The sequence below is a fragment of the Grus americana genome, unplaced genomic scaffold (genome assembly GCF_028858705.1).
Source record: "Grus americana isolate bGruAme1 unplaced genomic scaffold, bGruAme1.mat H_87, whole genome shotgun sequence".
Taxonomy (NCBI): domain Eukaryota; kingdom Metazoa; phylum Chordata; class Aves; order Gruiformes; family Gruidae; genus Grus; species Grus americana.
In genome coordinates this window covers 1-15,414 of record NW_026561412.1, presented here as the reverse complement: position 1 = coordinate 15,414, position 15,414 = coordinate 1, and the positions used below count along the sequence as shown (strand labels likewise).

General features: G+C 63.4%; 5 protein-coding genes across 5 annotated transcripts; all 5 read left to right on the top strand.

Moving 5' to 3' along the window:
• Positions 1-577, top strand: LOC129200389 (interferon-like). The gene is given in 2 exon segments (XM_054811739.1): positions 1-303; positions 305-577. Coding segments are annotated over 2 exon segments (576 nt in total).
• Positions 578-3,114: 2,537 nt separating this feature from the next.
• Positions 3,115-3,690, top strand: LOC129200393 (interferon-like). Its single transcript, XM_054811744.1, has one exon. It carries the CDS (start codon positions 3,115-3,117, stop codon positions 3,688-3,690), a length of 576 nt encoding a protein of 191 aa, XP_054667719.1.
• Positions 3,691-6,227: 2,537 nt separating this feature from the next.
• Positions 6,228-6,803, top strand: LOC129200396 (interferon-like). The gene has a single exon (XM_054811747.1). It carries the CDS (start codon positions 6,228-6,230, stop codon positions 6,801-6,803), a length of 576 nt encoding a protein of 191 aa, XP_054667722.1.
• Positions 6,804-9,341: 2,538 nt separating this feature from the next.
• Positions 9,342-9,917, top strand: LOC129200390 (interferon-like). Its single transcript, XM_054811740.1, has one exon. It carries the CDS (start codon positions 9,342-9,344, stop codon positions 9,915-9,917), a length of 576 nt encoding a protein of 191 aa, XP_054667715.1.
• Positions 9,918-12,455: 2,538 nt separating this feature from the next.
• Positions 12,456-13,031, top strand: LOC129200395 (interferon-like). The gene has a single exon (XM_054811746.1). It carries the CDS (start codon positions 12,456-12,458, stop codon positions 13,029-13,031), a length of 576 nt encoding a protein of 191 aa, XP_054667721.1.
• The last annotated feature ends 2,383 nt before the right edge of the window (positions 13,032-15,414 follow it).

Here is a 15,414-nt window from a genome sequence, read left to right as displayed (position 1 = left end):
ATGGCTGCGCACGCAACCCCACAGCCCTGCCCGCGGCACGGCGCCCCGGCGCTCCTGCTCCTCCTGACGGCTCTCGCCACCGCCCTCGCCTGCCACCACCTGCGGCCACGCCACGCCACCCTCACCTGGGACAGCCTCAACCTCCTCCAGGCCATGGCTCCCAGCCCGCCACAGCCCTGCCACCACCAGCAGCCGCCATCCTTCCCCGACACCCTCCTCCACGACAACCACACGAACCAAGGCGCCGCCACCGCCCTCCACATCCTCCAGCACCTCTTCGACACCCTCAGCAGCCACAGCACCCCCCCGCCACTGGGACGCCCAGGCACGCCACCTACTCCTCAACAACCTCCACCACCACATCCAGCAGCTCCAGCAATGCCTGCCAGCCAACGGGACGCGCTTCAAAAGGCAAGGGCCCCGCAACCGGCTGCTCAGCATCGACAAGTACTTCAGCCGCATCCACGACCTCCTCCACGCCCACAACCACAGCGCCTGCGCCTGGGACCACGTCCGCCTTGAAGCTCGCGCCTGCTTACAACACCTCCACCGCCTCACCCGCGACACGCGCAGTTAGCCCAACGGCCCCACGCACCCCCACCACCGCTTCTGGACCGCCACCCCATCCCTCCCCACCTCTGTCCTCCCGCCTCCTCCCCTCGCCCAGGGGCAGGAGCCCCTGACAGAACGGCCCTGCACCCTGAGCCTCCCCTGACTGCTCCCCTATTTATTATGGAACTCGGCCTATTTATTTTGACAATGGCGTCGATCTATTTATTCACCTATTTATTCGACAGAAAATAAAGGCCTCTGGCAAAAAGCTCAACAGCGCCTCTCGTCTCAGAAGCACGCCAACCAGCCTTTGGGGTGGGGGGAAGCGACCTCCACTCAACCCCTACTCGCTCCAAACAGGGGCTCGCCACGGCCCGTGCCCGCTCTTCTCTCGGGCGCCTCCTCCCCAAGGAGGCACTGTCCTCCACCGCTCTGGAAAACCTCTCCCAGGGTTTAACCACCGTCCTCAGAAGCACCTCGTCGGCCCTTGTCTCCTCAGCATCTTCCACCTCCCATCCCCGCTTCAGACCGACCGATGATCAGCAGCTCCCCAGCCCTCAGTACCAGGGAGACACGGGCCTGTTGGAGCGGGTCCAGAGCAGGGCCACAAACACCGTCAGAGGGGTGGAACACCTCTCCGACGAGGACCGGCTGAGAGACTTGGCCTTCTTCAGCCTGCACAAGAGAAGGCGCCGGGGACACCTTCTGGCGGCCTTTCCCTACTTACGGGGGGCTCGCAAGAAAGATGGGGACAGACTTTTTAGCAGGGCCTCTAGCGATAGGACAAGGGCTCAGGGGTTTAAACTAAAACGGGGGGAGATTCGCAACAGAGAGAAGGAAGACACGTTTTACCATGAGGCTGGCGAAGCGCCGGCACAGGTTGCCCACCCCCCACCCCCCAACCACGAGGTGGTCGATGCCCCAGCCCCAGAAACATTCAAGGTCGGGTGGGACGGGGCTCTGAGCAACCCCATCGAGTTGAAGATATCCATGCTCATTGCTGGCAGGGTGGACCAGGCGACCTTTAAAGGTCGCTCCCAACCCAAAAACCGCTCGATGCTTCTACGAAGGAGAGGCACGCCAGAGATCGCTTGGATTGGGCCGAGGTCCGCTGCTCTTGACGCTTCGGGCGTTCGTCACGACAACTCTCCCGTTGCGCTGCTCGAAAACACCTTGCCGCACCACCTATTCTAGTCCAGGGCAACGCACGCAAGCTCCAGCCACGCACCTCCGACATCAGCCTACCTCCTGCAGCGACGGCACCTCGGTACGCCGAATCACCGCGCGCTCTGCCACCATCCCAAGCACAGCATCCACCGACACAGCCTTGCCTGGCAAGACCGTGGCTCCCAGCTTGCCACCGCCTTGCCGCCGCCGCCACCACCACCACCAGCGCACACGCGTTTCCCCTGCTCCAAAAGCTTACCGAGCACGTGGGCCAGCGCCTCTCAGGCAAGCAGAACGCCATGCTTGCTCTGGCAAGGGGCCTGAAAACCTCAGCCACTGACACCTCCACCTCCTCCTCCCCCTGGCCTTCGACAACTCCATCAGCTGGCTCAGATCCACCTCCAGAGGACTCCTGGACACCCCTCCCTCTAGGGGCGCAGGGGCTCAGGCCGTCCCAAACGCTAGACCCTTCGCTTACGGGCCACGTTGTCTTCTGTGCTCTCCAGACACCTCGGCGGGCAAGGAGGCAGAGAAAACACAACGAGACCCCTGCTACGGGGGGCACACGACTGGCACCGCAGCCAGGGACCCAACGCGGCGCTGCCGGCAACAGCCCCGGCAGCAGGAGGAGCAGAACTCTCCCCTCTTCCCTCCTCCTTTTCCTGAAGCCTTTCCTCCTGCCTTTCTTCCCCAACCTCACCGCCTCCAAACACCGGAGCCGGGGCAGCTCCACCCAGCAACACATCCAATGCTCACGTGCCCACACCCAGAGCCACCTCCTCGCAAGCCGCCGCCGCCACCCCCAGGCCCTCGCTCCAGGATAAGGGCTCCCCGGGCTCTGCCAAGTGACATCACAACCCTTCCCAGCACCAACAGAAAAGACCAGCTAAGATGAAAGCAAAGGCGAGCCACAAGCAAAAGGAAAACAGACCACAACCAACACCAGGGCACGACAGACGGAAAGAGACACTTGGCCAGGAAGGGAAACTTCAGCCCCACAACAGAGGCAGCAACAGGGAAACCCTGACACCCCTCCCCGGCACAGCTGCCCCCGAGGGCTCTGCCCCAGCCAGCGCTTTCGCATCCCCTACTCAACCACTACAGCCAACCCAACCCCAACACACCACCAGCAAAGCACCGCCACCGACCGCCATCCCTCCCTCCCCAAGCACGGCCGCCCCACCAACACACTTCCCCAAGAATACCACAGCCGCCAGCCAAAACTGAGAACGCAACCAGAAACTCGCTGCAATCGGAAAGCGAGGAAGGGAAAGCCGCGGCACCGCATAAAGCCGGCCACCTAGCAGCACCCCAAGCACAGCGCCCACCCGCACCGCCACCAAGCCCGACCAGGCTCCCGCCCAGCACCACCCACGCAGCGCACACAGCCCCACCATGGCTGCGCACGCAACCCCACAGCCCTGCCCGCGGCACGGCGCCCCGGCGCTCCTGCTCCTCCTGACGGCTCTCGCCACCGCCCTCGCCTGCCACCACCTGCGGCCACGCCACGCCACCCTCACCTGGGACAGCCTCAACCTCCTCCAGGCCATGGCTCCCAGCCCGCCACAGCCCTGCCACCACCAGCAGCCGCCATCCTTCCCCGACACCCTCCTCCACGACAACCACACGAACCAAGGCGCCGCCACCGCCCTCCACATCCTCCAGCACCTCTTCGACACCCTCAGCAGCCACAGCACCCCCCGCCACTGGGACGCCCAGGCACGCCACCTACTCCTCAACAACCTCCACCACCACATCCAGCAGCTCCAGCAATGCCTGCCAGCCAACGGGACGCGCTTCAAAAGGCAAGGGCCCCGCAACCGGCTGCTCAGCATCGACAAGTACTTCAGCCGCATCCACGACCTCCTCCACGCCCACAACCACAGCGCCTGCGCCTGGGACCACGTCCGCCTTGAAGCTCGCGCCTGCTTACAACACCTCCACCGCCTCACCCGCGACACGCGCAGTTAGCCCAACGGCCCCACGCACCCCCACCACCGCTTCTGGACCGCCACCCAATCCCTCCCCACCTCTGTCCTCCCGCCTCCTCCCCTCGCCCAGGGGCAGGAGCCCCTGACAGAACGGCCCTGCACCCTGAGCCTCCCCTGACTGCTCCCCTATTTATTATGGAACTCGGCCTATTTATTTTGACAATGGCGTCGATCTATTTATTCACCTATTTATTCGACAGAAAATAAAGGCCTCTGGCAAAAAGCTCAACAGCGCCTCTCGTCTCAGAAGCACGCCAACCAGCCTTTGGGGTGGGGGGAAGCGACCTCCACTCAACCCCTACTCGCTCCAAACAGGGGCTCGCCACGGCCCGTGCCCGCTCTTCTCTCGGGCGCCTCCTCCCCAAGGAGGCACTGTCCTCCACCGCTCTGGAAAACCTCTCCCAGGGTTTAACCACCGTCCTCAGAAGCACCTCGTCGGCCCTTGTCTCCTCAGCATCTTCCACCTCCCATCCCCGCTTCAGACCGACCGATGATCAGCAGCTCCCCAGCCCTCAGTACCAGGGAGACACGGGCCTGTTGGAGCGGGTCCAGAGCAGGGCCACAAACACCGTCAGAGGGGTGGAACACCTCTCCGACGAGGACCGGCTGAGAGACTTGGCCTTCTTCAGCCTGCACAAGAGAAGGCGCCGGGGACACCTTCTGGCGGCCTTTCCCTACTTACGGGGGGCTCGCAAGAAAGATGGGGACAGACTTTTTAGCAGGGCCTCTAGCGATAGGACAAGGGCTCAGGGGTTTAAACTAAAACGGGGGGAGATTCGCAACAGAGAGAAGGAAGACACGTTTTACCATGAGGCTGGCGAAGCGCCGGCACAGGTTGCCCACCCCCCCCCCCCCAACCACGAGGTGGTCGATGCCCCAGCCCCAGAAACAATCAAGGTCGGGTGGGACGGGGCTCTGAGCAACCCCATCGAGTTGAAGATATCCATGCTCATTGCTGGCAGGGTGGACCAGGCGACCTTTAAAGGTCGCTCCCAACCCAAAAACCGCTCGATGCTTCTACGAAGGAGAGGCACGCCAGAGATCGCTTGGATTGGGCCGAGGTCCGCTGCTCTTGACGCTTCGGGCGTTCGTCACGACAACTCTCCCGTTGCGCTGCTCGAAAACACCTTGCCGCACCACCTATTCTAGTCCAGGGCAACGCACGCAAGCTCCAGCCACGCACCTCCGACATCAGCCTACCTCCTGCAGCGACGGCACCTCGGTACGCCGAATCACCGCGCACTCTGCCACCATCCCAAGCACAGCATCCACCGACACAGCCTTGCCTGGCAAGACCGTGGCTCCCAGCTTGCCACCGCCTTGCCGCCGCCGCCACCACCACCACCAGCGCACACGCGTTTCCCCTGCTCCAAAAGCTTACCGAGCACGTGGGCCAGCGCCTCTCAGGCAAGCAGAACGCCATGCTTGCTCTGGCAAGGGGCCTGAAAACCTCAGCCACTGACACCTCCACCTCCTCCTCCCCCTGGCCTTCGACAACTCCATCAGCTGGCTCAGATCCACCTCCAGAGGACTCCTGGACACCCCTCCCTCTAGGGGCGCAGGGGCTCAGGCCGTCCCAAACGCTAGACCCTTCGCTTACGGGCCACGTTGTCTTCTGTGCTCTCCAGACACCTCGGCGGGCAAGGAGGCAGAGAAAACACAACGAGACCCCTGCTACGGGGGCACACGACTGGCACCGCAGCCAGGGACCCAACGCGGCGCTGCCGGCAACAGCCCCGGCAGCAGGAGGAGCAGAACTCTCCCCTCTTCCCTCCTCCTTTTCCTGAAGCCTTTCCTCCTGCCTTTCTTCCCCAACCTCACCGCCTCCAAACACCGGAGCCGGGGCAGCTCCACCCAGCAACACATCCAATGCTCACGTGCCCACACCCAGAGCCACCTCCTCGCAAGCCGCCGCCGCCACCCCCCAGGCCCTCGCTCCAGGATAAGGGCTCCCCGGGCTCTGCCAAGTGACATCACAACCCTTCCCAGCACCAACAGAAAAGACCAGCTAAGATGAAAGCAAAGGCGAGCCACAAGCAAAAGGAAAACAGACCACAACCAACACCAGGGCACGACAGACGGAAAGAGACACTTGGCCAGGAAGGGAAACTTCAGCCCCACAACAGAGGCAGCAACAGGGAAACCCTGACACCCCTCCCCGGCACAGCTGCCCCCGAGGGCTCTGCCCCAGCCAGCGCTTTCGCATCCCCTACTCAACCACTACAGCCAACCCAACCCCAACACACCACCAGCAAAGCACCGCCACCGACCGCCATCCCTCCCTCCCCAAGCACGGCCGCCCCACCAACACACTTCCCCAAGAATACCACAGCCGCCAGCCAAAACTGAGAACGCAACCAGAAACTCGCTGCAATCGGAAAGCGAGGAAGGGAAAGCCGCGGCACCGCATAAAGCCGGCCACCTAGCAGCACCCCAAGCACAGCGCCCACCCGCACCGCCACCAAGCCCGACCAGGCTCCCGCCCAGCACCACCCACGCAGCGCACACAGCCCCACCATGGCTGCGCACGCAACCCCACAGCCCTGCCCGCGGCACGGCGCCCCGGCGCTCCTGCTCCTCCTGACGGCTCTCGCCACCGCCCTCGCCTGCCACCACCTGCGGCCACGCCACGCCACCCTCACCTGGGACAGCCTCAACCTCCTCCAGGCCATGGCTCCCAGCCCGCCACAGCCCTGCCACCACCAGCAGCCGCCATCCTTCCCCGACACCCTCCTCCACGACAACCACACGAACCAAGGCGCCGCCACCGCCCTCCACATCCTCCAGCACCTCTTCGACACCCTCAGCAGCCACAGCACCCCCCGCCACTGGGACGCCCAGGCACGCCACCTACTCCTCAACAACCTCCACCACCACATCCAGCAGCTCCAGCAATGCCTGCCAGCCAACGGGACGCGCTTCAAAAGGCAAGGGCCCCGCAACCGGCTGCTCAGCATCGACAAGTACTTCAGCCGCATCCACGACCTCCTCCACGCCCACAACCACAGCGCCTGCGCCTGGGACCACGTCCGCCTTGAAGCTCGCGCCTGCTTACAACACCTCCACCGCCTCACCCGCGACACGCGCAGTTAGCCCAACGGCCCCACGCACCCCCCACCACCGCTTCTGGACCGCCACCCAATCCCTCCCCACCTCTGTCCTCCCGCCTCCTCCCCTCGCCCAGGGGCAGGAGCCCCTGACAGAACGGCCCTGCACCCTGAGCCTCCCCTGACTGCTCCCCTATTTATTACGGAACTCGGCCTATTTATTTTGACAATGGCGTCGATCTATTTATTCACCTATTTATTCGACAGAAAATAAAGGCCTCTGGCAAAAAGCTCAACAGCGCCTCTCGTCTCAGAAGCACGCCAACCAGCCTTTGGGGTGGGGGGAAGCGACCTCCACTCAACCCCTACTCGCTCCAAACAGGGGCTCGCCACGGCCCGTGCCCGCTCTTCTCTCGGGCGCCTCCTCCCCAAGGAGGCACTGTCCTCCACCGCTCTGGAAAACCTCTCCCAGGGTTTAACCACCGTCCTCAGAAGCACCTCGTCGGCCCTTGTCTCCTCAGCATCTTCCACCTCCCATCCCCGCTTCAGACCGACCGATGATCAGCAGCTCCCCAGCCCTCAGTACCAGGGAGACACGGGCCTGTTGGAGCGGGTCCAGAGCAGGGCCACAAACACCGTCAGAGGGGTGGAACACCTCTCCGACGAGGACCGGCTGAGAGACTTGGCCTTCTTCAGCCTGCACAAGAGAAGGCGCCGGGGACACCTTCTGGCGGCCTTTCCCTACTTACGGGGGGCTCGCAAGAAAGATGGGGACAGACTTTTTAGCAGGGCCTCTAGCGATAGGACAAGGGCTCAGGGGTTTAAACTAAAACGGGGGGAGATTCGCAACAGAGAGAAGGAAGACACGTTTTACCATGAGGCTGGCGAAGCGCCGGCACAGGTTGCCCACCCCCCACCCCCCCAACCACGAGGTGGTCGATGCCCCAGCCCCAGAAACATTCAAGGTCGGGTGGGACGGGGCTCTGAGCAACCCCATCGAGTTGAAGATATCCATGCTCATTGCTGGCAGGGTGGACCAGGCGACCTTTAAAGGTCGCTCCCAACCCAAAAACCGCTCGATGCTTCTACGAAGGAGAGGCACGCCAGAGATCGCTTGGATTGGGCCGAGGTCCGCTGCTCTTGACGCTTCGGGCGTTCGTCACGACAACTCTCCCGTTGCGCTGCTCGAAAACACCTTGCCGCACCACCTATTCTAGTCCAGGGCAACGCACGCAAGCTCCAGCCACGCACCTCCGACATCAGCCTACCTCCTGCAGCGACGGCACCTCGGTACGCCGAATCACCGCGCGCTCTGCCACCATCCCAAGCACAGCATCCACCGACACAGCCTTGCCTGGCAAGACCGTGGCTCCCAGCTTGCCACCGCCTTGCCGCCGCCGCCACCACCACCACCAGCGCACACGCGTTTCCCCTGCTCCAAAAGCTTACCGAGCACGTGGGCCAGCGCCTCTCAGGCAAGCAGAACGCCATGCTTGCTCTGGCAAGGGGCCTGAAAACCTCAGCCACTGACACCTCCACCTCCTCCTCCCCCTGGCCTTCGACAACTCCATCAGCTGGCTCAGATCCACCTCCAGAGGACTCCTGGACACCCCTCCCTCTAGGGGCGCAGGGGCTCAGGCCGTCCCAAACGCTAGACCCTTCGCTTACGGGCCACGTTGTCTTCTGTGCTCTCCAGACACCTCGGCGGGCAAGGAGGCAGAGAAAACACAACGAGACCCCTGCTACGGGGGCACACGACTGGCACCGCAGCCAGGGACCCAACGCGGCGCTGCCGGCAACAGCCCCGGCAGCAGGAGGAGCAGAACTCTCCCCTCTTCCCTCCTCCTTTTCCTGAAGCCTTTCCTCCTGCCTTTCTTCCCCAACCTCACCGCCTCCAAACACCGGAGCCGGGGCAGCTCCACCCAGCAACACATCCAATGCTCACGTGCCCACACCCAGAGCCACCTCCTCGCAAGCCGCCGCCGCCACCCCCAGGCCCTCGCTCCAGGATAAGGGCTCCCCGGGCTCTGCCAAGTGACATCACAACCCTTCCCAGCACCAACAGAAAAGACCAGCTAAGATGAAAGCAAAGGCGAGCCACAAGCAAAAGGAAAACAGACCACAACCAACACCAGGGCACGACAGACGGAAAGAGACACTTGGCCAGGAAGGGAAACTTCAGCCCCACAACAGAGGCAGCAACAGGGAAACCCTGACACCCCTCCCCGGCACAGCTGCCCCCGAGGGCTCTGCCCCAGCCAGCGCTTTCGCATCCCCTACTCAACCACTACAGCCAACCCAACCCCAACACACCACCAGCAAAGCACCGCCACCGACCGCCATCCCTCCCTCCCCAAGCACGGCCGCCCCACCAACACACTTCCCCAAGAATACCACAGCCGCCAGCCAAAACTGAGAACGCAACCAGAAACTCGCTGCAATCGGAAAGCGAGGAAGGGAAAGCCGCGGCACCGCATAAAGCCGGCCACCTAGCAGCACCCCAAGCACAGCGCCCACCCGCACCGCCACCAAGCCCGACCAGGCTCCCGCCCAGCACCACCCACGCAGCGCACACAGCCCCACCATGGCTGCGCACGCAACCCCACAGCCCTGCCCGCGGCACGGCGCCCCGGCGCTCCTGCTCCTCCTGACGGCTCTCGCCACCGCCCTCGCCTGCCACCACCTGCGGCCACGCCACGCCACCCTCACCTGGGACAGCCTCAACCTCCTCCAGGCCATGGCTCCCAGCCCGCCACAGCCCTGCCACCACCAGCAGCCGCCATCCTTCCCCGACACCCTCCTCCACGACAACCACACGAACCAAGGCGCCGCCACCGCCCTCCACATCCTCCAGCACCTCTTCGACACCCTCAGCAGCCACAGCACCCCCCGCCACTGGGACGCCCAGGCACGCCACCTACTCCTCAACAACCTCCACCACCACATCCAGCAGCTCCAGCAATGCCTGCCAGCCAACGGGACGCGCTTCAAAAGGCAAGGGCCCCGCAACCGGCTGCTCAGCATCGACAAGTACTTCAGCCGCATCCACGACCTCCTCCACGCCCACAACCACAGCGCCTGCGCCTGGGACCACGTCCGCCTTGAAGCTCGCGCCTGCTTACAACACCTCCACCGCCTCACCCGCGACACGCGCAGTTAGCCCAACGGCCCCACGCACCCCCACCACCGCTTCTGGACCGCCACCCAATCCCTCCCCACCTCTGTCCTCCCGCCTCCTCCCCTCGCCCAGGGGCAGGAGCCCCTGACAGAACGGCCCTGCACCCTGAGCCTCCCTGACTGCTCCCCTATTTATTATGGAACTCGGCCTATTTATTTTGACAATGGCGTCGATCTATTTATTCACCTATTTATTCGACAGAAAATAAAGGCCTCTGGCAAAAAGCTCAACAGCGCCTCTCGTCTCAGAAGCACGCCAACCAGCCTTTGGGGTGGGGGGAAGCGACCTCCACTCAACCCCTACTCGCTCCAAACAGGGGCTCGCCACGGCCCGTGCCCGCTCTTCTCTCGGGCGCCTCCTCCCCAAGGAGGCACTGTCCTCCACCGCTCTGGAAAACCTCTCCCAGGGTTTAACCACCGTCCTCAGAAGCACCTCGTCGGCCCTTGTCTCCTCAGCATCTTCCACCTCCCATCCCCGCTTCAGACCGACCGATGATCAGCAGCTCCCCAGCCCTCAGTACCAGGGAGACACGGGCCTGTTGGAGCGGGTCCAGAGCAGGGCCACAAACACCGTCAGAGGGGTGGAACACCTCTCCGACGAGGACCGGCTGAGAGACTTGGCCTTCTTCAGCCTGCACAAGAGAAGGCGCCGGGGACACCTTCTGGCGGCCTTTCCCTACTTACGGGGGGGCTCGCAAGAAAGATGGGGACAGACTTTTTAGCAGGGCCTCTAGCGATAGGACAAGGGCTCAGGGGTTTAAACTAAAACGGGGGGGAGATTCGCAACAGAGAGAAGGAAGACACGTTTTACCATGAGGCTGGCGAAGCGCCGGCACAGGTTGCCCACCCCCCACCCCCCAACCACGAGGTGGTCGATGCCCCAGCCCCAGAAACATTCAAGGTCGGGTGGGACGGGGCTCTGAGCAACCCCATCGAGTTGAAGATATCCATGCTCATTGCTGGCAGGGTGGACCAGGCGACCTTTAAAGGTCGCTCCCAACCCAAAAACCGCTCGATGCTTCTACGAAGGAGAGGCACGCCAGAGATCGCTTGGATTGGGCCGAGGTCCGCTGCTCTTGACGCTTCGGGCGTTCGTCACGACAACTCTCCCGTTGCGCTGCTCGAAAACACCTTGCCGCACCACCTATTCTAGTCCAGGGCAACGCACGCAAGCTCCAGCCACGCACCTCCGACATCAGCCTACCTCCTGCAGCGACGGCACCTCGGTACGCCGAATCACCGCGCGCTCTGCCACCATCCCAAGCACAGCATCCACCGACACAGCCTTGCCTGGCAAGACCGTGGCTCCCAGCTTGCCACCGCCTTGCCGCCGCCGCCACCACCACCACCAGCGCACACGCGTTTCCCCTGCTCCAAAAGCTTACCGAGCACGTGGGCCAGCGCCTCTCAGGCAAGCAGAACGCCATGCTTGCTCTGGCAAGGGGCCTGAAAACCTCAGCCACTGACACCTCCACCTCCTCCTCCCCCTGGCCTTCGACAACTCCATCAGCTGGCTCAGATCCACCTCCAGAGGACTCCTGGACACCCCTCCCTCTAGGGGCGCAGGGGCTCAGGCCGTCCCAAACGCTAGACCCTTCGCTTACGGGCCACGTTGTCTTCTGTGCTCTCCAGACACCTCGGCGGGCAAGGAGGCAGAGAAAACACAACGAGACCCCTGCTACGGGGGCACACGACTGGCACCGCAGCCAGGGACCCAACGCGGCGCTGCCGGCAACAGCCCCGGCAGCAGGAGGAGCAAAACTCTCCCCTCTTCCCTCCTCCTTTTCCTGAAGCCTTTCCTCCTGCCTTTCTTCCCCAACCTCACCGCCTCCAAACACCGGAGACGGGGCAGCTCCACCCAGCAACACATCCAATGCTCACGTGCCCACACCCAGAGCCACCTCCTCGCAAGCCGCCGCCGCCACCCCCAGGCCCTCGCTCCAGGATAAGGGCTCCCCGGGCTCTGCCAAGTGACATCACAACCCTTCCCAGCACCAACAGAAAAGACCAGCTAAGATGAAAGCAAAGGCGAGCCACAAGCAAAAGGAAAACAGACCACAACCAACACCAGGGCACGACAGACGGAAAGAGACACTTGGCCAGGAAGGGAAACTTCAGCCCCACAACAGAGGCAGCAACAGGGAAACCCTGACACCCCTCCCCGGCACAGCTGCCCCCCGAGGGCTCTGCCCCAGCCAGCGCTTTCGCATCCCCTACTCAACCACTACAGCCAACCCAACCCCAACACACCACCAGCAAAGCACCGCCACCGACCGCCATCCCTCCCTCCCCAAGCACGGCCGCCCCACCAACACACTTCCCCAAGAATACCACAGCCGCCAGCCAAAACTGAGAACGCAACCAGAAACTCGCTGCAATCGGAAAGCGAGGAAGGGAAAGCCGCGGCACCGCATAAAGCCGGCCACCTAGCAGCACCCCAAGCACAGCGCCCACCCGCACCGCCACCAAGCCCGACCAGGCTCCCGCCCAGCACCACCCACGCAGCGCACACAGCCCCACCATGGCTGCGCACGCAACCCCACAGCCCTGCCCGCGGCACGGCGCCCCGGCGCTCCTGCTCCTCCTGACGGCTCTCGCCACCGCCCTCGCCTGCCACCACCTGCGGCCACGCCACGCCACCCTCACCTGGGACAGCCTCAACCTCCTCCAGGCCATGGCTCCCAGCCCGCCACAGCCCTGCCACCACCAGCAGCCGCCATCCTTCCCCGACACCCTCCTCCACGACAACCACACGAACCAAGGCGCCGCCACCGCCCTCCACATCCTCCAGCACCTCTTCGACACCCTCAGCAGCCACAGCACCCCCCGCCACTGGGACGCCCAGGCACGCCACCTACTCCTCAACAACCTCCACCACCACATCCAGCAGCTCCAGCAATGCCTGCCAGCCAACGGGACGCGCTTCAAAAGGCAAGGGCCCCGCAACCGGCTGCTCAGCATCGACAAGTACTTCAGCCGCATCCACGACCTCCTCCACGCCCACAACCACAGCGCCTGCGCCTGGGACCACGTCCGCCTTGAAGCTCGCGCCTGCTTACAACACCTCCACCGCCTCACCCGCGACACGCGCAGTTAGCCCAACGGCCCCACGCACCCCCACCACCGCTTCTGGACCGCCACCCAATCCCTCCCCACCTCTGTCCTCCCGCCTCCTCCCCTCGCCCAGGGGCAGGAGCCCCTGACAGAACGGCCCTGCACCCTGAGCCTCCCCTGACTGCTCCCCTATTTATTATGGAACTCGGCCTATTTATTTTGACAATGGCGTCGATCTATTTATTCACCTATTTATTCGACAGAAAATAAAGGCCTCTGGCAAAAAGCTCAACAGCGCCTCTCGTCTCAGAAGCACGCCAACCAGCCTTTGGGGTGGGGGGAAGCGACCTCCACTCAACCCCTACTCGCTCCAAACAGGGGCTCGCCACGGCCCGTGCCCGCTCTTCTCTCGGGCGCCTCCTCCCCAAGGAGGCACTGTCCTCCACCGCTCTGGAAAACCTCTCCCAGGGTTTAACCACCGTCCTCAGAAGCACCTCGTCGGCCCTTGTCTCCTCAGCATCTTCCACCTCCCATCCCCGCTTCAGACCGACCGATGATCAGCAGCTCCCCAGCCCTCAGTACCAGGGAGACACGGGCCTGTTGGAGCGGGTCCAGAGCAGGGCCACAAACACCGTCAGAGGGGTGGAACACCTCTCCGACGAGGACCGGCTGAGAGACTTGGCCTTCTTCAGCCTGCACAAGAGAAGGCGCCGGGGACACCTTCTGGCGGCCTTTCCCTACTTACGGGGGGCTCGCAAGAAAGATGGGGACAGACTTTTTAGCAGGGCCTCTAGCGATAGGACAAGGGCTCAGGGGTTTAAACTAAAACGGGGGGAGATTCGCAACAGAGAGAAGGAAGACACGTTTTACCATGAGGCTGGCGAAGCGCCGGCACAGGTTGCCCCCCCCCCACCCCCCAACCACGAGGTGGTCGATGCCCCAGCCCCAGAAACATTCAAGGTCGGGTGGGACGGGGCTCTGAGCAACCCCATCGAGTTGAAGATATCCATGCTCATTGCTGGCAGGGTGGACCAGGCGACCTTTAAAGGTCGCTCCCAACCCAAAAACCGCTCGATGCTTCTACGAAGGAGAGGCACGCCAGAGATCGCTTGGATTGGGCCGAGGTCCGCTGCTCTTGACGCTTCGGGCGTTCGTCACGACAACTCTCCCGTTGCGCTGCTCGAAAACACCTTGCCGCACCACCTATTCTAGTCCAGGGCAACGCACGCAAGCTCCAGCCACGCACCTCCGACATCAGCCTACCTCCTGCAGCGACGGCACCTCGGTACGCCGAATCACCGCGCGCTCTGCCACCATCCCAAGCACAGCATCCACCGACACAGCCTTGCCTGGCAAGACCGTGGCTCCCAGCTTGCCACCGCCTTGCCGCCGCCGCCGCCACCACCACCAGCGCACACGCGTTTCCCCTGCTCCAAAAGCTTACCGAGCACGTGGGCCAGCGCCTCTCAGGCAAGCAGAACGCCATGCTTGCTCTGGCAAGGGGCCTGAAAACCTCAGCCACTGACACCTCCACCTCCTCCTCCCCCTGGCCTTCGACAACTCCATCAGCTGGCTCAGATCCACCTCCAGAGGACTCCTGGACACCCCTCCCTCTAGGGGCGCAGGGGCTCAGGCCGTCCCAAACGCTAGACCCTTCGCTTACGGGCCACGTTGTCTTCTGTGCTCTCCAGACACCTCGGCGGGCAAGGAGGCAGAGAAAACACAACGAGACCCCTGCTACGGGGGCACACGACTGGCACCGCAGCCAGGGACCCAACGCGGCGCTGCCGGCAACAGCCCCGGCAGCAGGAGGAGCAGAACTCTCCCCTCTTCCCTCCTCCTTTTCCTGAAGCCTTTCCTCCTGCCTTTCTTCCCCAACCTCACCGCCTCCAAACACCGGAGCCGGGGCAGCTCCACCCAGCAACACATCCAATGCTCACGTGCCCACACCCAGAGCCACCTCCTCGCAAGCCGCCGCCGCCACCCCAGGCCCTCGCTCCAGGATAAGGGCTCCCGGGCTCTGCCAAGTGACATCACAACCTTCCAGCACCAACAGAAAAAGACCAGCTAAGATGAAAGCAAAGGCGAGCCACAAGCAAAAGGAAAACAGACCACAACCAACACCAGGGCACGACAGACGGAAAGAGACACTTGGCCGGAAGGGAAACTTCAGCCCCACAACAGAGGCAGCAACAGGAAACCCTGACACCCCTCCCCGGCACAGCTGCCCCCGAGGGCTCTGCCCCAGCCAGCGCTTTCGCTTCCCTCTACTCAACACTACAGCCAACCCAACCCCAACACACCACCAGCAAAGCACCGCCACCGACCGCCCATCCCTCCCTCCCAAGCACGGCCGCCCCACCAACACACTTCCCCAAGAATACCACAGCCGCAGCCAAAACTGAGAACGCAACCAGAAACTCGCT